Raw genomic sequence first — 24,889 nt, forward strand, 5'->3', positions numbered from 1 at the left:
GCCAGGTATGTTGTATGTGCCTGTACCCTCCCCCGACTTACCTAGTTTAAAGCCCTGTGAAGAAGGCGGGCTAGACGGTGTCCAAGGACATTCTTTCCTCTTCTGGTCAGGTGTAGCCCGTCGTGTCCCTGTAGTCCTTCCATGGTGCAGGAACCCGAAGTTCATCTCCTTGCACCATCCTCGCAGCCAGTCATTCGCCTTCTCTATTCGATCCTCTCTGGCTCTGCCCTTGCCCCTCACTGGGAGAATCGAGGAGAAGACCACCTGCGCATCCATCCTCCTCAGCTTCTCCCCCAGGGCTTTGAAGTCTTCAGATATGCTGTCCGGGGTGCTCCTGGCGGTGTCGTTGGTCCCAACGTGGATTAGAATCATGGGGAAGTGGTCTCGGGGCTTGATGAGTCTGTCAAGGCAAGTGGTTACATCCCGGATCCTGGCCCCTGGCAAACAGCAGACCTCTCTTGATTGTAGGTCTGATCTGCAAATTGGTCCCTCGGTGCCCCTCAGCAGCGAATCTCCGATGACCACTACTCTGCGCTTCTTAGGGGTGGGCCTTACTGTTGATTCCAGAGCTGGAACCGTCTGCCGAACAACTTCTTGAACAACATCTCGTACTTCGTTCTCAGGACCTTCTTGTAGCAGCTGATATCTGTTCCTCAGGATGATTTGTGGTGTCGATGTAGAGCTGCCCTGTATGTGAGAAAAAGAGACAGAGTTAGGTCCTCTGCGTTTTCCTGTGGAGGAAGTCACCAGCTGCCAGGAGTCAGCGTCTCCAGTAACTTCCTGCATTCCGACGGTTTTTCTCAAGTTAACAGGTTTGGATGCTTTGGGTGTTCCCAGGGTGATCTTATCAGATTCCTGTTCCGTGATCTGTGACAGCTCCTGGATGACTCCATCGATGAAGGTCTCGTCATCTCGGATGCTCCTTAAGCGCTGAACCTCCTCTCTCAGGCTCCTCAGCTCCATCAAAAGGCTTTCATCCGGCTGATCAATTACTTCTGTCTGCGTTGAGACTGTAGCCAACTTTGAGGGGATGGCCTCGGTCTGTACAGAGACCTCTGCCCTCCGTCCCGGTTCCCCTTCCATCTGTACTCAGACCATAGCCATCCCCTGGGTACTCTCGGTGACTGAACTACCCGTTTTGATTGAAGTCTTGCTGCTTCTAGTTCTACCTGCCATTTACAAAGGTTTATTAAATATTAATTTTTTTTTTTTTTTGTTTTTTTTTTAGTAAATTTTAGGCACCCTGTTTTAGTTAATTTTCAAAGAGGTCAATTCAGGAGCATAACTCAAAGAAACATAAATCCTTTCAATATTAGGCCCTAAGGGGCTGATTTTATAAACAGGCGTCCCAATTGTAGGCGGTGGTAGGTGTCCTACTGCCGTCTGGCAGCCAATCGGGATACATGTTTAAAAAATAAAAAAATGAGGCAGGATACCTACACTGTAGGCGTTTGTCACAGGTCTATGGCTATGGGTTGGGACATTTAAGCTTGCCCAGGCTGAGTGTGGGCATGGTTTTGCCCAGAAGTGGCCTTGGGTAAGCTTAAGCGACCATAGGCATTTTACTAGGGCTGCAACAGACGCCCGAAATGTAGGCAAGCAAAATGCTGGCCTATATTTCAAAAGGTAAAAGTAGGCACGGCCAGCTGGGCTGATTGCGGCAAGGGAATCCCCAATCAGCTCAGCCAGCTCAGGGGAGTCCTGCTGGCTCAGCTAATCAGGGAAAAATACCCCTGTTGCATTCAGCTATGCCAGCTGTGGCAGGGGGGACCCCTCAACAAGTCCAAAATCGGCAAGAGGGATACCCACTCCCTCCTGCCGCCAACCCTCCTGAATAGCAACACCCCTTCAAATCTGAGACTGGCAGGAGGGATGCCCATACCCTCCTGCTACCGGCTTGTTCGATCCCCTGAACCCCCTCCTCCCCCATTGAAAACTGGCAGGAGGGATGCCCACACCCTCCTGCCGATTCCCCTCTAGAATTGCCAACACCCCCAAACCTGCAGACCCCCACCCCACATCCCTAAGCCCACCTGACACACATGTACCTTTGTCGAAAAAAGGCCGGCCAGAAGGATGCTTACTCTCTCTGGCCAGCATCCTGGGATGCACCATGCAGGGACCTAAGGCCCTGATTGACTCAGATGTCTAAGGCCCCTCCCATAGGAGGGGCCTTAGGCAGCTAAGCCAATCGAAGCCATAGGCCTCCTTCCCAGTGCATCCCAGGATGCACCAGGAAGGGGAAGGCCCACCATTTTGAAGAGGCATGCCTACTGTTCGGAGGAAATAAGCATCCCTCCGGCTGGCCTTTCTTCAACAAGGTAGCTGTACTAATGTGATTATTGCAGAACACACCTGCTATCTGCCCCTAGGTCTGCCCCAATGCTAAAAAATAAATTTGATTTTTTTAGTAGGTGCATATCCAAAAATTACCATAGGACACCTCAGTGCATTCCACACTAAGCTGTTTTTTGCTGTAGTACGCATGTGTTAATGCTATTGCAGCTTAGTAAAAGGACCCCTAAAGATGATCAAGTTCTTGTTTAAAATTTTGAGGTTTATATTCTGGGTACCCTCTGCTAGATTAGAGCGCAAGACAAAATTACTCTTTTTTTTTCCCCCCAGTTATTATGTTAATGGAAGAACTGCTTCTGAGAAGGATTTCCTGAATCCCAAAGTGTTGGATGGTCTGATACTGGAGATACAAAACGTTTTTCAGGTACTATCTATCTTCCTGATTACCAGGGGGGGGGGGGGGGACATAAGAATAGCCTTACTGGGTCAGACCAATTGTCCATCTAGCTCAAAACCTAATGCCAGTGTTAGAAGCAGTTAGCACCGGACTAATACGCACATTAATGTGCGCAGAATATTCAGAGGGCTCCAATGTGGGGAAACAACGTGCACACCAAGCATGGATGCAAATTGTATTTAAATATACTCAGATGTTAATTAGGTTATTTGGTATTCCCTCCCAATGCTCAGAGAACAGCGCAGAAACAAATGCTACTTTTAACGGTGGAAATTTACCGCCAGCTTACAGGTGGCATTGAAGGTTCTGAAGAGAGAATTTCTTTAAGACGTGGGAGGAAGCCCGCCGCAGCCTAAAAATGCTGATAGAAACAAGTATGAGCAAAACTGAAAATACAAGCACACGTTGGCACCTGTTTTTCTGCGCTTACATATGAGCCTTGAGAAGCTTTATATTTAAAGGTGCAAAAGAATAGTGCTGGTATGTGCTTGAACTTCTGGTCTTGTCTTTAGGCATGCAAGCTGCGCTTACCACAAACCTCTTGCATTCATGCACCAGGCATATGCTCCCTCTTGCTTCAGTTTCATCGTGAGCAATGTAATCTGAATGCCAGTTGCTTTGAGCGTTGGAGAGCTGGGTTCCTCCATTGTTCTTGCAGTAGGAGGTTTGCAGTGGACCTTTCAGCATTGGGGCCCTGGATTGCACAGTCTTCCACTACCCTATTTCATAGTTTGTTTTTGCTGCTAGACACAATAAACTTGGGGAGGGGAGGAAAGGATTTCAGCGCCAGAGTCGGAACCGTCATACTCCCCCAGCAAGGCTGGGCAAAAGCTATGAAATCTTATGTTAGCCCTCAGTGACTGTCTAGGTCTTTGCAGAATAGGTCAGGGAACCTCTTTGCTGCCCTAAGGCCTGCTCCATTTTTATTAGTTAGAGCAGTGTATCACAAGTGTGGCGCGGTGAGATTCCAGGTGTGCAATGAGGCACTAGCGAGGAGGAGAGGCACCGGCTGACTTCCTACAGGATGTGCCTCTTGCAGCGAGAGGCACGTCCTGTGGGTAATCAGCCAGTGCCTCTCCTCTCAGCCCCTCCCCTCCGCCATAGTAATAGCAAGCTCAGGGCCCCATCTGGAGGGCCTCTGCGCTTGCATGGACGTTGATGTGATGACATCACACGTGCATGATATCATCACATTGAAGTTCTTGCCCTCCAAAAGCAGCCCCAAATTTAGTGTGCCACGGCGTCAAAAAGTTTGCGAGACACTGAGTTAGAGGATAATTGGATGCACCACATCCAAGAAGCAGCCCCACAATTATCGCAAAAATAAATTTGAATTATATGCACACTTAACAGGAAACTGTAGAGCCTATTATAAAGAACAAAATGACAGAGCATATACATAAGCATGGATTAATGAGAGAAAGCCAACATGGTTTTAGTCGATGGAAATCTTGCCTCACCAATCTACTGCTTTTCTTTGAAGAAGTGAATGAACATGTGGATAAAGGTGATCCAGTTGATATTATGTATTTGGATTTTCAAAAGGTATTTGACAAAGTACCTCATGAAAGACTTCTGAGGAAATTAGAAAGTCATGTGATTGGAAGTAATGACCTATTATGGACTAAGAACTGGTTGAAAGACAGAAAACAGAGATTGATTTTAAATGGTCAGTTTTCTTCTTAATGGACAAGGGTAAATAGGCAATGCCTGTGAGCACAGAGATTGCGTGCCGAATGTAGCCTTGATGCCCTGACGCAGATTAGCGAAACGCCTGCTGGCCACCGTCGGCGTGGGCTAAGCAGACTTGCCTACAGCAGCAGTGTGGATAGCAGTCTACAGTGCTAGAGCGGAGAGATCAGGACTGCGATGTGTATGTGTAGAAGCACATAAAGATAAGTAGTTGGTTTCATACATTTCAGATCAGCACGCATCTGAACGCAGTGCTTCCACAGTACTGGGTAGCGATTTTATGGTCGCACCCGAACACAGCTGTAGAAATAGGAGTGTTGTAAGTTATTGAAAGTATTGTTGAAAATAGTTTGGCTTTCAATTCAATAGTTTGAATGATATTTAAGGGATGAATGGTATTTAAAGCACAGAATTGAAAGTGCAAAGGGAAAATAACAACAAAATAATAACATAAAAAATAATAATAATAATAAATTAATATATAAAGAAAGACAATTGGAGGTATGGAAAGAGGATGAGGTTTTTTAGTCAATGAGGTAGCTCCGTTTGATGCCTAAATGTATGCCTTATGGCAGTAGAGGCGCGAGTCTGAGGCTTTTTCCTCTTCTTTTTGAAGGTCATCCAATGTATTTTGCACTTATTTAGAAGATGAGAACCGGCAAGAGTGTAAACCACTTCTTACATGGGGAGATTTTGATGTTTGAAGGTTGTGGAGTTGTAAATACTGGGGTTCCCCAGGGGTCTGTGCTGGGACTGCTGCTTTTTAACATATTTATTAATGATCTAGTGATGGGAATAACTAGTGAGATAATTAAATTTGCTGATAACACAAAGTTGTTCAATCACAAGAGGATTGTGAAAAATTGCAGGAGGACCTTGTGAGACTGAGACTGGGCATCAAATGGCAGATAACTTTTAATGTGAGCAAATGCAAAGTAATGCATGTGGGAAACAGGAACCCAAACTTTTATAGCTATGTGATGCTGGGTTCTGTGTTAGGAGTTACTGCCCAGGAAAAGGATTTAGGTGTCATTGTTGAAGATACATTGAAACTCTCAGCTCAATGATAGGTGGCTACTAAGAAAGCAAATAGAATGTTAGGAATTATCAGGAATGGAATGGAAATCAAAGATGAAAATGTTTTAATGTCCTCGTATTGCTCTATGGTACGGCCGCACCTCAAATACTGTGTGCATTTCTGGTCACCATGTTTCAAAAAAGATATAGCAGAATTAGATAAGGTAAAGAGAAGGGCGACAAAAATGATAAAAGGGATAGGACAACTTCCCTATGAAAGGCTAAAGTGGCTAGGGCTCTTCATCTTGGAGAAGAGACAGCGCAGGGGTGATATGATAGAGTGGAGTGGAAAGGGTAGATGTGAATCACTTGTTCACTCTTTCCAAAAATACTAAGACTAGACATACCAAAAGGTACAGTATCATAAGTTAATGCTACGTTATATTTACAACTATAAGTTATAATGATAAGATGTACAAGTGGTTAAATCTATGTTATTGTGTTGCAATTTTTGTACACTTGATGAAAGTTTTAAAATGAATAAAGAATTATAAAAAAAACCCACAAAAATACTAAGACTAAGGGACATGCGATGAAGCTATTAAATAGTAGATTTAAAACAAACCGTAGAAAAAATTTTTTTCACACAATGTGTAATTAAACTCTGGAATTCATTGCCAGAAAATGTTCTGAAATCAGTTAGCTTAGCAGGGTTTTAAAAAGGTTTGGATAATTTCCTAAAAGCGGAGTCCATAGGCCATTATTGAGATGGCTTGGGGAAATTCACTGCTTATTCCTAGGATAAGCAGCATAGAATCTGTTTTGTGACTTGGGTTCTAGCTAGGTGCTTGGGACCTGGGTTGGCCACTGTTGGAAACAGGATACTGCGTTTGATGGGCCTTCGGTATGTCCCAGTATGGCAGTTCTTATGTAATAAAGCTGTACACACGAAGGAGAGTGTGTTGCAGCATAGGTTGTGGGGTGTTTTTTTTTCAGTACTTCAGGCTGACATGCTCCTTTTAAATATCTTAAGTTTAATTTTGCAGTACAGTAAGTAGCATTTCCTGGGTGGCAGATACAAACGTTGCATGTGGCTGGTAACTGGTTAATTGCTGTACAGATGCAAATCTATGATGCAGCCCAGGGCCCACAGTGTGCTGAGTGTCCTGCTCTGCTTCATATTATTTAGATTGTGAATGAAACTGTGCCCCACAGGAAGGTCTGGCTGGGAGAAACTAGCTCGGCCTATGGAGGAGGGTCGCCTGGACTGTCCAACACCTACATTGATGGCTTTATGTAAGTAGTTCAGCACGTGTGTCACTGTACAGGACTTTAAATTTTGCATTGCAGTCGTGATTGGAAGAGCGGCATGGAGGATTAGACTGATAAATAGAGCACCGGGGAGGAACTCTCTCATCTCGGTCCTCCTGCTCATGGCCATTGAATCCCAGTTGCTCCACTGAGCGCTGCATGCATAATAGCGCTATAGAAATGATTACTATAGAAATTATTATTAGTAGTAGCAGCAGCAGCATTGCTATAAGCATTAGGTCGTGCCCTTGCCATCCCATCCAGAATGAGGTCCTGCAGTTTTCCCTATGCTACTTCTGGAGCAGCAGAACTATGTTCCCACCCGTGGGACCAGGGGTGGGGGAGGGGGTTGGGACTCAGTGAAAAGCTGTAGGTGGGAAACTTGCAAACTCAGCCTCTGGCCAGTGATTATGATGAGACCCCGGCAGGAGATCACCCTTCCTTCTAGAGAGTTGCGCGGGGACAGAAATCCCACCCATCCCCGCCCTTATCCTCTCCATCCCCACCCATCCCTGCCAGGATCCTCTCCGTCCCCAGCCATCCCCGCAAGGAATTACCTCCATCCCTGCCCGTCCCCATAAAAAGCAGCAATTACTTCTGACATGATCATCGATTCCACAGTTTCTTTTGTGTTTGCGCTGATGTTTTCCTTGTGGAATCTCTTTGGTGGAACCCTTTTTTTGTTTTCTGTTCGGGTAATTAACTTATAAACCCCCCTCTTTTACTAAGGCTGACGTGTCCATTATATTATATGGATGAACCCTGCTTCCAAAGCCTTCCATCCCCGTAGGAGTCCCATTGGCTAGAGGGGGGTCCCCATGGGAATCCCGTGAGTTAGGGGGGATTCCCACGATCCCCGTTCCCGTGCAGACCTCTACTTCCTTCCCTTTTATGAATACTGTTTGTTTATTTGGTTTGTCATTCACCAGGACTCCTGATGCAGGCTTTATATGGCCCGTGTCGAGTCATATGATTCATTTCTGCATGTGTTACACCATTGGTCGCTAATAAAGGAGGAGAGTGCGGTGTAGTGGTTAGAGCTACAGCCTCAGCACCCTGAGGTTATGGGTTCAAACCCTGCACTGCTCCTTGTGACCCTGGGTAAGTCACTTAATCCTCCACTGCCTAGGTACATTAGATAGTGAGCCCACTGGGACAGATGGGGTAAACCGCTTTGAATATGGTGGTGTAACTACAAAAAAGCGGTATACAAGTCCTTATTCCTTATCCCTACAGTGTGGTTCGTTTGAAGACCTGGCATACTCTGCTTTTGTCTCTGAACCAACATGTCTTCTTCAGGGCTTACCACAATGTATACACAAACCAAAGAGAATTGACCCCAAGGAATCCACAGAGAAGAAAGTCCAAGAGAAACCAAAAAGCACTGTGCAATGACGATGATCCTGAGATGGACTTTATCGAAAGAATCAAAGTTCCAAATGTACATTAAAAACCAAGTGTCAAATAAACAATATAATCCACATTAAGAATAAAAATCCACATACAAATCAAAAGGACCTAGTCCGCTAGTGGCGCAGGACCCAACACGGTCTGCGTTTCGACAAGATGTCTTCTTCAGGGGTCCCTAAGAGTCCTATGATGATGAATACGTGGAAAAACTGGTATGTGAAGAATCGAGCGCTTCTGGAACAAGACCCAAAGGAAGAGCACTAGTAACACTAACTCTTTACCATATGTGCTGATGCCCAGTACAACAGCTTTCTAACGTCCCTCTTCTTACAGCTGCAGCATAACACACAGAAAACTCTGAGCAGCGGTTACCCCTGAAGAAAGTGTTGGTGCCAAACACTCATAGTTCCATGTTGGGTTCTGTAAACACATGAACTATTTGTGACAATGCAAATCATAAAGGATTTCAAAGTAACTCATCCATGCGAGGAGTTATCTTTTTTTCCCTCCCTTCTTCTTTATTTATACATTTGTTGCAATTTAAATAACAAACATAAAGGAATATCCATTTCATCATCAGCATAAAAATACTCATAAAATAAAATTCAAGGAAAATTATATCAGTCCAGGGCCCACGTCATTAAGCCCGTTAGTGCTGTCGCAGAGAAACAAATAACTAAACCAAGATATCTAACATGTGGCAGACAAAAAAACATGTGGCACACTTTTAAATGTCACCTAAACGTCCTCCCAGACTTGTAAAAGTAAATCAAGAAATTCCTTGTATTGGTTTATCCTTAAGAAAGTCTTCCAACTGGACAGGGTCTAGAAACACATATTTATCACTTCCATATGATATAAGGCATTTACAAGGAAATTTTAGAAAAAAGGTTGCACCCACTGGGCTTGAGCAATAGAAATCGCTTCCTCTTTAACTGAGTCTGCTTAGATACATCAGTAAAAAATAGCAACTCGTTGACCACAGAACAAAACTTGTTTCTTCACAAAATAAAGCTTTAAAATAGCTTGCTTGTCTAGTTCTGATTTAAACACCACCAATAAAGTAGCACATTTTGATATTGTGTCCTTTGACCACTCAAGAAACTGAGATAGATCCAAACTGTCTGGTGAAGATAGTTTATCTATTTCCTCCTCATCTACCACCTCTCGAGGAGTTATCTTTTTGACCCTACGCTCACTCTTTTTCCTGTAAACCTTTATAGGGTGGCTTGGCGTTTGCATGTGTTTCTCTTCATACTTCTGTGGCTCATCCTTTATAACAGGTGGTTGGACAAGCTTGGAGTGTCAGCCACACTGGGCATTGACACAGTGATGAGACAAACCTTCTTTGGAACTGGAGCTTATAACCTAGTGGATGCCAATCTAGAACCCCTACCTGTGAGTACAAAATGCTGTAAAAATCGGTGCTTTTTAGAGGATAAGGAAAATGTCACTGTTAGTGATTTTATATGTTTTAAGTTGTTTTGTCGCTTAGATTCTGTGCAGTACAGACTTGTGAAGCTTTTTGTTTACCTGGTGACCATTTTGATTCCAGCAAGGAGACTTGGTGGTGGTGGTGGGGAGGGGGGGTCATCTTCCTGGCTGGCCCGGAACTTCCTCCCCGACATCAGAATTGATGTTGTGTGTGGGGGGGGGGGGGGGGAAGGCTTGTGGACCCGTCGTGTCAGCGAAGCAGGGAGAAAGTAGACGACCACCATGGCCCAAAACAGAAGGCAAGTGGGCCCCTTGAAGCCGTGGGGCCTGGGGTAGCTGCCCTCTTTGCTCCCCCCCTAATGCCGGCCCTGAATAGAAGCAAGTTCAAGTGACATCTGTACCTGGAACTTTTAATGTGAAATTCACTGCAATAACTCTTACAGTGCTCCTCTGGTCTCAAATGTCTGTGTTAACATCTGAACCTGCTTGGGCTGAGAACTTTTCAGCACCCCTTTGCAATACAGGCTAGAATGTACTGGTTTCTTTAACATCTATGGGTGGTGGGACAGAGTCGATGACCACTGGGGAAGTAAGGGGGGGGCATGCCTTAATCCCTCCAATGGTCATCCGGTTAGCTTGGGCACTTTTTTTTTTTTTTGCAATTGTTTATTTATGACAAGAAAAGAAACAGCAAAGCAAAACATCAGGAAAATCCAACAACAATACAGGAAGGCAATCTGCATAACAACAAAACCCCTGATGTATCCCCCCCTCCCCCTCCCACCCCTCCCAATCCCCCCCCCCCAATGACAGCAAACAGCACCCTACACCACCCAATAACCCAAGAACACCACCAGTAGGCACGATGGCACCCCAATGAGAGGAAAGGAAGAAAAATCAGAAAAGAAGGGGACAAAAGAGCACAGAACCCCAATAAGACAAACCCCCACAGATCCAATCCTGGCCGGAGCCAGTACTTCAGCTGACACCAGAACTATCCACATCCATTCCCTCCACTGCCAGGTATCTCCCCCAAATATCGTGACATTGCTGCCATTTTCTGGTCAACAAGGCCGAGAGCCGATATTTCTCACACACCCAGTAATGCTCCAGATGGGGGATTCCCAGACCCCCTTCTGCTTTAAACTTGAACATGGCCCATTGAGCCACCCGGGGTCGTCTACCTCCCCACACGAAATGTAAAAGGTTCCGCTGCCAACGGAGAAAATACTGTCTAGGGACTTCTATAGGCAATACCTGAAAAAAATATAAGAACTTAGGTAAGACCAACATCCGAATAACCTCCATGCGCCCCATCCAAGACACATATAATGAGGCCCACCGATCCATATCCCTAGCTAAGGATGCCACCAAAGGAATATAGTTAAGCTGAAATAAGGATGTCCAATCCACCCCCAACTGGATACCCAGATATCGTATAGGGCCCTTAACCCACCGAAAGGGCACCACCCTTTGAATACAGGGTATATCCACTGCCGGGACCGATATATTAAGTATCTCCGTTTTAGTCATATTGGCCTTAAAGCCGGATAAAGCCCCATAGTCTGTCATAAGATCCTGAAGGGATCTAAGGGACTCCGCCGAGCCCTCCACAATTGCTAGAATATCGTCAGCAAATAAAGACAATTTATGCTCACCCCCCTGAACCCCCCTGTCTTTATTTGCTGACGATATTCTAGCAATTGTGGAGGGCTCGGCGGAGTCCCTTAGATCCCCAGCCCCTCACCCCAGTTGTTAGTCGGATCTTTTGCGCGAGAGGCTCGATCACCAAGGCAAAAAGCAAAGGTGAGAGCAGACATCCCTGTCTCGTGCCCCGCCTTAGCTCAAAAGGGGCAGAGTATACCCCATTAATTTTCACACACGCCAGGGGTCCGTTATACAAAGACAGAATCCAAGACACATATCTGGCCCCCAGTCCTACATGGCGAAGAACTGCCTCCATAAATCGCCAATCCACGTGGTCAAAGGCCTTCTCAGCATCCACCGCCACTGCTACCCAAGGACCTCCACTACGTCGGGCCTGCCAGATCAAGTTCAAAACGTTGCGGATTCCATCTGCCGCCTGCCTTCCCCCAATGAATCCCACCTGATCAGGGTGGATAAGTGTCGGCATATGAGGGGATAAACGATCAAGAATTTTGGTATCAATACCCAACAGTGAGATAGGCCTGTAGCTCCCACACTGAGTGGTATCCTTCCCAGGCTTTGGTAAGATCGTGATCCCAGCCAGCCACATAAAAAAGGGCAATTGGGTTCCATCTCTCAGATCATTATATAAACGCACCAACAATGGAGCCACCAAAGGAGACATCTTCTTATAAAACAACCCCGTGAACCCATCTAATCCCGGTGATTTCCCCGGTCTCAGTTGTTGGATCACGTTATGTACCTCCTCCAATGTAATGTCCTCATCCAGCCCGTGCGCCTCTCCGGCCGTGAGGGACGCCAAGCCCAAATCCTGAAGATACTTCCCAATCTCTTCCACTGACCCCTGACTCTCCGGCGTATAAAGCTGCTGATAGAATTCACAAAATCGTGCATGAATAGCCCCCTCAGCCGTCAAGGTTTGTCCCGAGCCATCCTTAATAGCCATGATATTAGACTGCGTCTGCTGCAGGCGCAGATGATGAGCCAGCAATTTCCCCGCTCTATTACCAGATTCAAAGAACCGTAAACGAAGACGCTCAAGATTGAATTGAATCTCCTCATCCTCCAACTTCCCCAATTCCGCCCGGACTTCCCTTATCCGAAGCCCAAGGGGAGCTCCCCCCTGGCCCCTCTTATGTTGATCTACCAGTTGACGTAAAGTCTCTCTCAGACACCGTTTCTTCTGCAATTGAAGCCTCTTTTTATGAGCGGCCATAGAAATAAGCTCCCCCCGCAGTACGGCCTTCAAACTTTCCCATATCGTTATCGGAGAGTAGGTATCAACATTATTATGCTCCAAAAAATCCATAATAACCTGCTCCACCTTGCGGACCAGCTTCGGATCTCTCAATAAACTATCATTCAATCTCCAGTATTGATCACCTATTCTCGAAGCACCCCATCGCACATCCATCCAAATGGGAGCATGATCTGACCAGCCAATGTCCCCAATGGAGGACCCCATTAATCTACCCCCCCACCCCTTATCCAGATACAACATATCTATTCTAGTATAAACCCCATGAACAGGGGAGTAGTACGAATAATCTTTATCCATGCAATGCTGAGATCTCCACCCATCTACAATATTGAGTACGTCAACAAAGTGTTTAAGGCGTTTCCTATCAGACTTAAGCTGGTCCCTTCCAACCCCCGTAGAGTCCCACCTGGGATCCATAACTAAATTAAAATCCCCTCCCACAAGCATCGACCCCCTTCTTAACCTGCAGTACCTTGGCCAATACCTCATCGAAAAAAGAACCCGCTTTGGAATTCGGGGCATACAAATTCACCAGAGTGACTACTTCCCCATTTATCTGTCCTACCCAAATCACTCTCATCCCTCAATTCCCGTTCAGGCACGATCTTAAGACATTTAGCAAACAAAATACCCACCCCTGTCTTTTTCCGTTCTTTCCTATTGGAGGCCCAGACCCTTCCCGGAATATCCGGGAAGGGTCTGGGCCTCCAATAGGATATTCTCTATATTGGACCAGCTTCTCCCCAGGGCGCACAAAATGAGTTTCCTGAACGAAGCTGATATCAATACGCAGCCTCTTCAACTCCTTCAACAAGAGCTGGCGTTTACGTGGCATATTGAGGCCCTTAACATTAAAACTGCCCAATCTCAAAGAATCAGGTCCCATAACCCAAGAATCCTACCCCACACCATGCACCCCACTTCTCCCTCCCCCATTCCAGACCCAAAAGCCAATGCTGTCACCTACCCACCCCCCTATCCCCACCCCCCCTCCCAACCCTACCCACATCCACCTGCTCCTCAGCCCTCCCATGACTCCGGGTGACCCCACCCCAGCTCATGAACCCCTCATCCATTCCCCCTCCCCTTCCCAGCCCCCAACAAGCATCCATCCCCAATCACTTTCCCCTAGGCACCCTCGCACATTCACCCCCGTGTTTAATAACCCCTCACATCCAGCCCCCCACACATTCCATGCAACACAACTGCCCAGTCAAGGCATTTAAAGTCCCAACTGTCCAAGAGCAGCCAAGCAGGATCCGCCATCGCTCACTCGCCAGTGCAAGTGGAAGGTCCAGCTCCGCTTCTCCCAGATGGTTCCTCCATCTCTCGACCACCAGCACCCGGTTTTCGTGACCTGGCCACACGCTCTCTCCAGCGAAATTTCTCTGACTGCTGGGCCCCTTGCCAGTCCAACGTCAGAACCACTCCAGTAAGGATCCCCTCCTTCCGCAACAATTTTCCAGCCTCCGCTACAGTGGTCACTTTCTTATGGGCACCGTTAATAGTGAGAAGGAGCCCAAAGGGGAACAGCCATCGGTATCTGAGATTGTTCTGCTTCAGGATCATCACGATCGGGCGAAACTCTCTCCTGCGTTGCAAAGTAATAGCAGAAAGGTCCTGAAACACCTCCACTTTATGCGTCTTCCACTCAAACGAACCCAGATCCCGGGCCTTGCGCACCATCCGCTCCTTGTCGGTATAATTGTGAAGACATGCAATAATGTCCCTTGGATAGTCATTTCACTTGGGTCCCAGTGTGCGATGAGCCCGATCCACTTTCAAGACCCCAATGGGTTCTCCACCGTCTTCAGCCAAGGAGAAGAGAGATTGATATATCTCCTGCACCACCTTCACCGCATCTGTATAATTCGCCGATTCAGGTACACCTCGGATGCGGACATTATTCCGGCGGGACCGGTTTTCCAGATCCTCCACCCAGTTGTAACAATCCTGCCAATCCTTTTGGGCCGCCTCAAATGCCCCACTCAAGTTTTGTACCACCTCCTCCTGTTCCCCCATTCTTCTTTCAGTCTCCTTAACTCTCCCCATGAGGTCTGCTATTTCCCTCTTGATTTCTTTCACTGCGTCCCGGATTTTCCCTTTGACACCAGCAACCTCCTGTTTAATATCGCAGACCCATTGCTGGAGGTCTGCCTTAGTCACTGCTGCGGAGGAGGAGTCCATGCGTCGCAATCTCGGAGAGGTCCCCCTCTCCGACTCTTCATTGGACCCGCTCTCCCCGGACTCACGCTGGGACGCGCACGAGGCTCCGCGCGACTGGCGCAGGCCGCTTTTTTCTAGCGCCTTCTCGTGCGGTCTCCCCTCTTTGGTTTTCTTTTTTGACAGCATATTAGTGATCCGCTCTGCTTCTCTCACTCTGCTCACCGGGTGCCCAGCTCGCTACCACGGCGTGCCTGCTCCGGATCGGGGGAACGTACACTCCGGGATCAGAGCTCCGGCTCTAACCCGCCATTCAAGGTGACGACGTCACCAGAAGTCTGGGCACTTTTTTTAGCATTTAGACATTTTTTAAACTGGTCTAGCTACAAATGTCTAAAAAAACCCCAGGACCTTTAATTAAAGTTTTGATTATGCCTGAGGAGCGCCCAAGTCTTAGGCCCGCCCTACGCCCACCCAAAACATACCTCTAACAGGCCCTCTTAAGATTTTGATGTACTGGAGACACAACAACCTGAAAGACGTCTAGAAAGTCTGTTTTGAGAATGTCCACTTGAACGTTTTGACTAGTAAGATGTGCTGGTTTATGCTGTCTTTTGGACATCTTATCTTTTTTTTTAAATGAGACCTTTTGTGTTACATTACCTATATTTTACCTATCGTAATTATTTTTTCAAATTTAATGTTTTTAGTTTTCATAGAGGGTAAGAAAAGCCTCAGATATTGGAGCAACGTATCTCTTACAGAGAAACACCAATTTATATATAGGTAAACTGGCTCCAGCTCTATCGTTAGCACAAAAACTTACCCCTCCTATAGCACAATACATCTACACCAACTTAGATAATCTTCTTATCTACTATAATAAAACGCTAAGTGCACATGCGCACTCTTACCTGCATGATCTGTAATCCCTGATCCATAGGTCCGTGGCCGGCAGAAGTGCGCATGTGCACATACAACGGTCCCTGCGGTCTTGCCGGCTCCCTTACAGTTCAAGCCTGGTGCGGCTCCCCCCTCCCTCACTCACTGTAAGGAAGTTCTTCGTCAGCGCACCCCCCCCCCATCCCTCCTCAGCGCACCCGAACACCTGTTGACCCTCCGATCCGACCCTCCCACCGCGAGACAACCAAAAACCTCCCAACTCCAGCAGCGTCCACAGCACTGTAAACATGCTGCTTCGCAGCCTTCTACTGCCCTGATTTCCTCTGCCGCGTCCCTGAGATAGGAAGGGGAACTGAGGGCACTAAGGACATAGGAGGCACTGGGGGCACTAAGGACACGTGAAGGAGGCACTGGGGGCACTAAAGACATAGGAAGGGGAACTGAGGGCACTAAGGACACGTGAAGGAGGCACTGGGGGCACTAAGGACACGTGAAGGAGGCACTGGGGGCACTAAGGACATGGAAAGGAGGCACTGGGGCACTAAGGACACAGGGCAGAGGCACTTGGGGTACTAAGGACATGAGAAGGAGACAGTGGGGGCACTAAGGACTTGGAAGGGGTACTAAGGACATGGGAAGGAGGCACTGGGAGCACTAAGGACATAGGAGGGGGCACTAAGGACTTAGGAAAGAGCACTAAGGACATAGGAGGCACTGAGGGCACTAAGGACACAGGACAGAGGCACTGGGGCACTAAGGACACGGGAAGGAGGCACTGGGGGCACTAAGGACATAGGAAGGGGAACTGAGGGCACTAAGGATATAGGAGGCACTGAGGGCACTAAGGACACAGGACCGAGGCAATGGGGACACTAAGGACATTGGAAAGAGACACTGGGGGCACTAAGGACGTAGGAAGGGGTACTAAGGACATGGGAAGGAGGCACTGGGGGCACTAAGGACATATGAAAGGGCACCTAGCACCCATTAATGTAACAGGCTAAAACACTAGTTTTCATATATTTAACTAATATTCTTTCTTATTGGTGACAAATCTTCTTTCATTTAATTAATATTTATTGTGCTTATTCTCAAAATAATCTCCTTCTCCACAAACTCTCTCATATATAACCCATGAATGTGTATGTTTTCTATTGTAACCTGCTTAGGTGTTAAGTGGGGAAGAAATTTTTAAAATAAATAATAAATATAACACATAGGATTAAATTTCCAGCGTGCAAGGCCACAAACATTCAGCATAAATAACTTATCTCACTCAAGGCTGGCACCCACTAGGCTCGTTTTCCAGCTTTGTAAGTAACCCATTCAGATTCCTTTGTTTAACATTTCAGGGAGTATCTTCAGATTAAATTCAATGAATACAACTGCCGCTTTCAAAAGAACTACTGCTTTGCTCAGATTCAATGTGGCCAGCGTTTCATGACATTACTGAGCTGCTGCGTTGGGGATTTCTGTTTGCCTATATATAAATTGGTGTTTCTCTCTAAGAGAAGCATTGCTCCAATATCTGAAGCTTTTTCTGCCCTCTATGAAAACTAAAGACATTAAATTTTTTTAAAAATAATTAAGATAGGTAGAATATAGGTACCGTAATATAACACAAAGGTTTTTTGGTGTGGGTTTCTTGATTAGAATTTGGGTTAGCTCATTGCCAATTTTATAATTACTTAAGAATACACTACTTTTTAACTTAAAAAAAACTTGGGCACCAGTTTAGAGCAGATCTCCAAATAAGCAATAGGAGTTGTGGTTACTACATCCGAGGGTCAAAGGCCTCATTTCTGCAATATGTGTTTTACGTGTTTCTAGAAGTTTCTTGAAACTTCCCTATATGTTAGCATGGGAATGGAACCTTGGGGTAGAATACTCCAACTCCCAATGGAAGGATATCTTAGTGAGGGCACATATATTTTCAGTAGCTGCTAGCATTAAAGAGGCCAACATTAAAGTTCTCATACGATGAGAACTTTATTTACTCTGATAATTGCTGGAGAGGCTGCAGTGAGACAGGCTCCCTATTTCATCTTTGGTGGAAATGCCCAATCACTCAAGAGTTCTAGAGTAAGGAGGCGCAAGAAATAGTGTTAATACTTAAGCCAGGGGTGTCAAAGTCCCTCCTCGAGGGCTGCAATCCAGTTGGGTTTTCAGGATTTCCCCAATGAATATGCATGAGATCTATTTGCATGCACTGCTTTCATTGTATGCTAATAGATTCCATGTATATTCATTGGGGAAATCCTGAGAACCCGACTAGATTGCGGCCCTCGAGGAGGGTCTTTGACACCCCTGGCTTAAGCAGCACTTTACTCTACAGCACTGTTTCTCAAGTCGGTCCTGGAGTACCCCCTTGCCAGTCAGGTTTTCAGGATATCCACAATGAATATGCATGAAAGAAATTTGGATATAATGGAGGCAGAGTATGCAAATCAAGTTTATGCATATTCATTGTGGACATCCTGAAAACCTGACTGGCAAGGGGGTACTCCAGGACCGACTTGAGAAACACTGCTCTATACCAGTGCCACAGTGAGATTCTGGGTGTTCTGCCAGGGATTGAGTCACTTTGGTGTTGGCACCTCTCCTCCTCTCTGCCCCCCATACAAACCTCCTCTTGTTTTCTCTGAACTTGAGGCCTTGGCTAGAGGGCCTGAGCATGCGCAGACGTTCACGCGATGATGTTGTGCGCATGCTCAGAGGCCCTCCAGATACGACCTCCAGCTCAGGGAAAACAAAATGAGGTTCAGATCAGGGGACGGGGCGGGGTTGTGGATGTGCCACAGAAAAATATTTGCTTGGTTAGTGTGCCGGAGCAAAAAAAAAAAAAAGTTTACGGGACACTGCTCTAGACCTTGCCTCATGCTTGTTAGGGATGGATGGAGATTATGCTCGCTTAGGTCGTCAAACCCACTCATGTTACTCAGCAGCTAGGAGAGTCCTGGCTCAGTTTTGGAAATCTTCTGATGCTCTTTCGTTTGATGCATAGAAGGAGTATCTCCGAAATATGGTTGTTATGGAAGCCTTAACAACCACAAAGTTAAACAAAGGCCCTAAAAAAAATCATCTATATGGGACCAATTGGCAGTATATCTTAAAAGCACCTGATTTTGAGGGGAGGGATATAGGGATGGGGTGTGGGAAGAGGAAGATGGGGAGGGGTGTAGGGATGAGGGAGGGGCATTCAGGGCAATATACTGCAGGTTTTATATATTGTGGTTAATATTGTGGAAGATTATATAGTATTTTTGCTATGCATTTTCACCTAGGAGAGATATGCTAATCAGATGGAATCCTTGCATTTTGTTCTATTTGAAAATTTTCAATAAGAATTGAAAATGCAAAATAAAAATAAATACATTACCATGCACAAGGGAGTGTGTAAATGCAGATGCTCGGTTCTAGAATTTCCATGCAGGTTCTTATGTGACCAATCATATTTTCACTTTGCGCAGGACTATTGGCTGTCTCTGATCTACAAGAAACTAGTTGGTTCGAAGGTACTGAAAGCTACTGTTTCCAACACAGATGGTATAGATGACAGGAAACTTCGTGTCTACCTCCACTGTACAAACAGCAACTAGTAAGCACTTACATAGTCCTTGATAAACTGAGCATTCAGAGCATCATTATAAGCTATCTGATAATAAAGCCAGCTAAGATACGATACAGCCACACGTGTACAGCACTAGTTCTGTACACATCTCTGAAAAGAAACAATGTTTTTTGGGGGAAGGTATTTTAAGACTAGCCCCCTCTTCTATTAAACTGCGCTAGCAGTTTTAAGCGCAGAAAACCACGCTGAATGGCCCGCGCTGCTCCCGACGCTCATAGGAACTCTGAGCGTCGGGAGCAGTGCGGGCCATTCAGCGCGGCTCACCGCCCTACAAACTGCTAGCGTAGTTGAATAGAAGAGGCCCCAGGTTTAAGAGAGGAGTTGTCCTAATGTTTTAGAACAAGGAGATGAGAAACCTCCAGTGATATGCTATTGCTTTGAGATCTTAGGGAAATCAAGTTTCACGTTTTATTATTTCTTGATATCCCGCAAATTACAGAATAACTAAGGGGCTTGCAATACAATTAGTATCAAAGTACTAAAAACCTAAAAACAGTACCGGGCAGAGCTTTAGATTCTTGCCCAGAAATAGCTAAGGAGAAGAAGAAGGAAAAAAACCCCAAAAAAACCCAACAACAAATTTTTAGATTGAATCAGGTTGGGCAGACTAGAGGACCATTTAGGTCTTTATCTGCCGTCATTTACTATGTTACTATGTACAATAAAATTATCATTTAAAAAAAAGAGTAATAATAAAAGTAAAATATAATATAATACAAGAGGGCAAGGGAAGAACTCAAATTTATGATAGAAAAGAAAGGGGGAGGGAAACACATTTGTGCTAAAAAGTGACCAGCACTATCCCCAGTGCAGGGCTTTCTCATGCAGTAAGATGGGCATTTTCCCTATTACAGTAATGGCCATGTGCTAATTTCCCCAATAGCAGGTGGCCATTAGCATGTGAGCACTCCCCAAGACCTATTTTCTAGGTGGTAAGGTCTCACATGCTAATCTTGCATTGCTGTGCCGCCATCGACTTCTTCTCCTTCAGCCAGAGCTGATACACGTTTGCCCGAGAGAATGTGTTGGCTGAGATGAGTTATGCCATTGAATAAAGAATGTGATTTTTTTTTAATGACAAAAGAGTTTGGCATAATATTTATATTGGACCGGATTGATGAATAGACTTACCAACAGATTGGAATTTATTTTGCTCAGTCTCCAATCTCTTAAACTTATTAGTATATTTTTAATTTTATTCTTTTTATTTCTTTTATCCTTTGTCTTTATCTTTTTTTTATTATTTGAATTGTACCTTTCCCTCACAATTCTTGGAATTTTTTAATATCTTTTCTATTTTAATAATTGTTTACTCAGGTACTTTAGCTAGACTGTGAGCCATCGGGACAGATAGGGAAGTTCTAAGTATCTGTATTTTATTGTAAACTGCTTAGATCTGTAATATGCTTAAGCGGTATATCAAATGTTAATAAAACATAAAACTTTTGAGAAAATGGTGAGCTGTATTAAATTTTCTAATACAGAAGGCAAGATAAATTCTTGTACAATCCCCCTTTATGCTGGGAACTAGTGGGAAGTAGTCATCCCCTGCTGCCAGGGGGCTGTAGGAAACTTCAGTTAATGACCCCTCCCACTGCTTATCTCCTTGAGCATGCTCCCTGGGTACCAGTTTTGTTTTCCTACAAGACAAGCTGTAGGAGCTCTTCTCTTCTGCTTGTGTTTCATTTCTTAAATTTAGTGTATTTTACTCCTTTTTTGAGGGTTTGCCTTTGTGCTGTGGAAATACCCTGTGGGGACATCCTTTCGGCGGGAGATCGCAGACTTTGGCGTAGTCTGCTTTGGGGGAGGGGGGGTTTACCTGCCACTGTAGTAAGCCCTCTGGACAGCCTGCACGTCAAATCGGGGCTCCGGGATCGGAAGCTAGCTCATAAGAACATAAGAAGTTGCCTCCACTGGGGCAGACCAGAGGTCCATCCCGCCCAGCGGTCCGCTCCCACGGTGGCCCATCAGGTCCGCGACCTGTGAAGTGGTTTCTGACCACTTCTATAACCTACCTCAAGTTCTATCTGTACCCCTCTAGCCCTTTATCCTCCAGGAACCTATCCAAACCTTCCTTGAACCCCTGTACAGAGTTCTGGTTTATCACCTCCTCCGGAAGCTTGTTCCATGTGTCCACCACCCTCTGGGTAAAAAAGAACTTCCTAGCATTTGTTCTAAACCTGTCCCCTTTCAATTTCTCCGAGTGACCCCTAGTGCTTGTGGCTCCCCACAGTTTGAAGAATCTGTCCTTATTCACTTTCTCTATGCCCTTTAGGATTTTGAAGGTTTCTATCATGTCCCCTCTAAGTCTCCTCTTCTCCAGGGAGAACAGCCCCAGCGTTTTTAACCTGTCAGCGTATGAGAAATTTTCGATACCTTTTATCAGTTTAGTCGCCCTCCTCTGCACTCCCTCGAGTACCGCCATGTCCTTCTTGAGGTACGGCGACCAGTATTGAACACAGTACTCCAGGTGCGGGCGCACCATTGCGCGATACAGTAGTATGATGACTTCCTTCGTCCTGGTTGTGATACCTTTTTTGATGATGCCCAGCATTCTGTTTGCTTTCTTTGAGGCTGTCGCACACTGCCCCGATGGTTTCAGTGATGTGTCGACCATCACCCCCAGGCAGTGGCGTACCTAGGGTATGTGGCACCCGGGGCCCATAATTTTTTTACACCCCCCCCCATGTAAAAAAATATTTTTTGTAATAACCATGAAACTGAATAAATGGTCATAATAGAAACAGGCAGTGAAAATTTTCTTTTATTGAACCTCATATATGTAACCATTATTCCAAACATACCATAATATAACATAAATTATGTCTGAATTGTCATGACATCAGAAGTACATATGGAGTAGTTGCAGGTGATGCTTGGGACAGTTCTGATTGTGTTAGTTCGGTTTTATGTGTTTTTTGAATAGAAGGGTTTTTATTTCTTTTTTGAAGGTTTTGTAGTTTGTGGTCGAGGTCAATAGTTTGTAGAGTTGGGGGTCGAGTGTTGCAGCTCGAAAGGCTAGGAAGTTGTCGAACTGTTTTTTTCTTTTGACGTTTTTGGTTGGAGGGTGTGTGGAGGGTGTGTGAATGGTGCGTGAGTTCTCCTATGTCTGGTTGAGGTGGATTGAATTATTTAGCTGAAGAAATTAGTTACCCCCCCATTCCACACACATTAAATCTCTTCCATTTTTGTTCCCATTATAATAAACACTGATAAGTTCTCAGAAAAAAAATACATTAAAATAAGAAGTGAAAACAAAGGCCCCTACAGATGAGAACATAACATAAGAATAGCCTAACTGGGTCAGACCAATGGTCCATCATGCCCATTCTCATGGAAGCCAATCCAGGTCACTAGTACCTGGTCAAAACCCAAAGAGTAGCAACATTCCATGCTACCGATCCAGGGCAAGCAGATGTTTCCCCCATGTCTTAATAACAGACTATGGACTTTTCCTCCAGGAATTTGTCCAAACCTTTCTTAAAACCAGCTACGCTATCTGCTTTTACCATAACATCTGGCCACTTCATTTTTAAGCTGAGATCTTTCCTTCCAAACAGAGACTTTGCTAGATGTCAAATACAGCACAAGGTAACTTCACACGGACTTAGCTGTGCAGGAAATGTGAATCTCCTCGTACACCCACCATATAGTGCAAAAATGTGCAAAGGTCTGGTTTTTTCTTTCGATCAGTACATAGACTAATGCCACACAAGCAGCGCTGTTACAAACATATTCTGTAGGTTAGTGCTAAGGTTAACAAAGTTTCCTTCCTTGGACCAGAAGGAGATACTGACAAACCACTGGAAGAGATCCAAAACAACTACTTAGGAACAACACCCAAAGACCCACTCAGTGTGTGAAGCAGTTGAGTGGAGTGGACTAACTGGGGGGTGGAAATGGGCCCGGAGTTTGCACAGCAGAATTTCACAGATCACCTCTTCCTCTCAACACATTGACACGCTGCCACCACCACCACTAGGAACACCTCACCGGGTAGGCCAGCAATGCTATAAACTTTATAAAACACATTATTATATTTTCTTATAAAGCACATATTTTAACTGAACTCTCTGACATTTTCAGCCTTTCCATTCACAAAAATAGAAGGAAGAAAAGTTCCCATTTCCTGCTGTCTCATGTCCCCGGCCTATACAATATTTTTCTTCTGCAGAGTGCAGACCCTTCAAAAATCTGACCAAATCCTCATTTCACTTGCATTATAAAGTACAGAGGATGCCATCTCTCCCCAATCCCAGGTCCTAAAGTCTAGGACAGTAGCGCAAACTAGTGCTGCCAGATTCAGGAAAAAAAATTTCGATTCGATTCAGCCTATTGAATTGGTTTATCGATTTGATTTTCCTGCCCAATTGGGTGTTTTTTTCAAACATCCTGGTGGGTTTATTTTATAGCTTTTTCACCCCCCTTTGGCTTCTCCTAACCACACTGGCGCTGTGGTGTAAATAAAATAAAGAAACAAAAAGGACTTTTCTTCTCTCTGTTAAATCCTAGCTCACGTTTGTGGTCTAACACCAGCTCTGGCAGGATACACATTTCAAATCTGACATATTGTAATCACAAAACAGAAAATAAAATTAGTTTTTCTACCTTTTTGTTGTCTGGTTATTTTTCAAATCTTGTTGGTCCAAGGCTCTGGTTGTCTTCTGATAACTTGCTTGCCAGGGTCTCCTTCTTTCTCCGTGCTAACCATCCATCTGCCATCTCTGTCCTCCCCTTCCGTTTCCCTTCCCTCCCCCGGATGTCTGACATCTTTCCTTTTTTTGTCTCCCTCCACAGATCCACCTTTTCTTAACTACCCTTTCATCCAGCAGCTCTCCCTCCTTCCCCGCCACCCCAGGGTCCACCATCTCTCCCTTTCTTTTCCCAACTACCCTCCTAACCAGTATCTCTATCCCCCCCTCCACACCATCCCTTGTGTCCAACTTCTCTCCCTTTCTGTTCCTTCCCTCCCTAAAACCCATGTCCATCACCTCTCTCTCTCTCCTCTATTTTCAGACCCATTATTTCTTCCCACCCAAAGTCCGGCATATGCATGTCTCTTTGAACCCCTCCCCCTTCCCTCCGTGTACTTCTACACCAGGGACCCCCCTCCCTGAAGGCCTGTCCCCCCCTTAAAGGTCTGCATCCCATCCATGAAGGCCTGTCCCCACCTTGAAGGCCGGCCTGCCTGCTCCCCTTGAAGGTCTGCCCCTCCTGAAGGCCTGTCCCCCCCTTGAAGGCCTGCACCCCCCCTTGAAGGCCTGCACCCCCCATGAAGGCCTGTCCCCCCCTTGAAGGCCTGCCTGCCTGTTCCCCTTGAAGGCCTGCCCCCCCTGAAGGCCTGTCCCCCCCCTTGAAGGCCTGCACTCCCCAAAGGCCTGCATCCCCCCCGAAGGCCTGCCTGCCTATTCCCCTTGAAGGCCTGCCCCCCTGAAGGCCTTTCCCCCCCTTGAGGGCCTGCACCCCCCCAAAGGCCTACACCCCCCTCGAAGGCCTGCCCCCCCTGAAGGCCTGCCCACCCTTGAAGGCCTGCCTGCCTGTTCCCCTTGAAGGCCTGCCCCCCTTGAAGGCCTTTCCATCCTTGAAGGCCTTTCCCCCCTTGAAGGCCTGCACCCCCCCAAAGGCCTACACCCCCTCGAAGGCCTGC

The 24,889-nt window shown here is 45.9% G+C and overlaps 1 protein-coding gene across 2 annotated transcripts in view; it reads left to right on the forward strand.

Moving 5' to 3' along the window:
• HPSE (heparanase) overlaps window positions 1-24,889 on the forward strand; it is a 76,377-nt gene that overhangs the window by 43,736 nt on the left and 7,752 nt on the right. Inside the window, exons 7-10 of one of the 2 annotated variants that reach the window (XM_033963832.1) lie at window positions 2,626-2,719; window positions 6,651-6,757; window positions 9,466-9,580; window positions 19,082-19,209. In XM_033963832.1, coding sequence (XP_033819723.1) covers window positions 2,626-2,719; window positions 6,651-6,757; window positions 9,466-9,580; window positions 19,082-19,209 — 444 coding nt within the window. The remainder of the gene's footprint in view (window positions 1-2,625; window positions 2,720-6,650; window positions 6,758-9,465; window positions 9,581-19,081; window positions 19,210-24,889) is intronic. The other variant, XM_033963837.1, reaches the window with a different exon arrangement.

The sequence above is a fragment of the Geotrypetes seraphini genome, chromosome 1, assembly GCF_902459505.1.
Source record: "Geotrypetes seraphini chromosome 1, aGeoSer1.1, whole genome shotgun sequence".
In the NCBI taxonomy this organism is placed as follows: domain Eukaryota; kingdom Metazoa; phylum Chordata; class Amphibia; order Gymnophiona; family Dermophiidae; genus Geotrypetes; species Geotrypetes seraphini.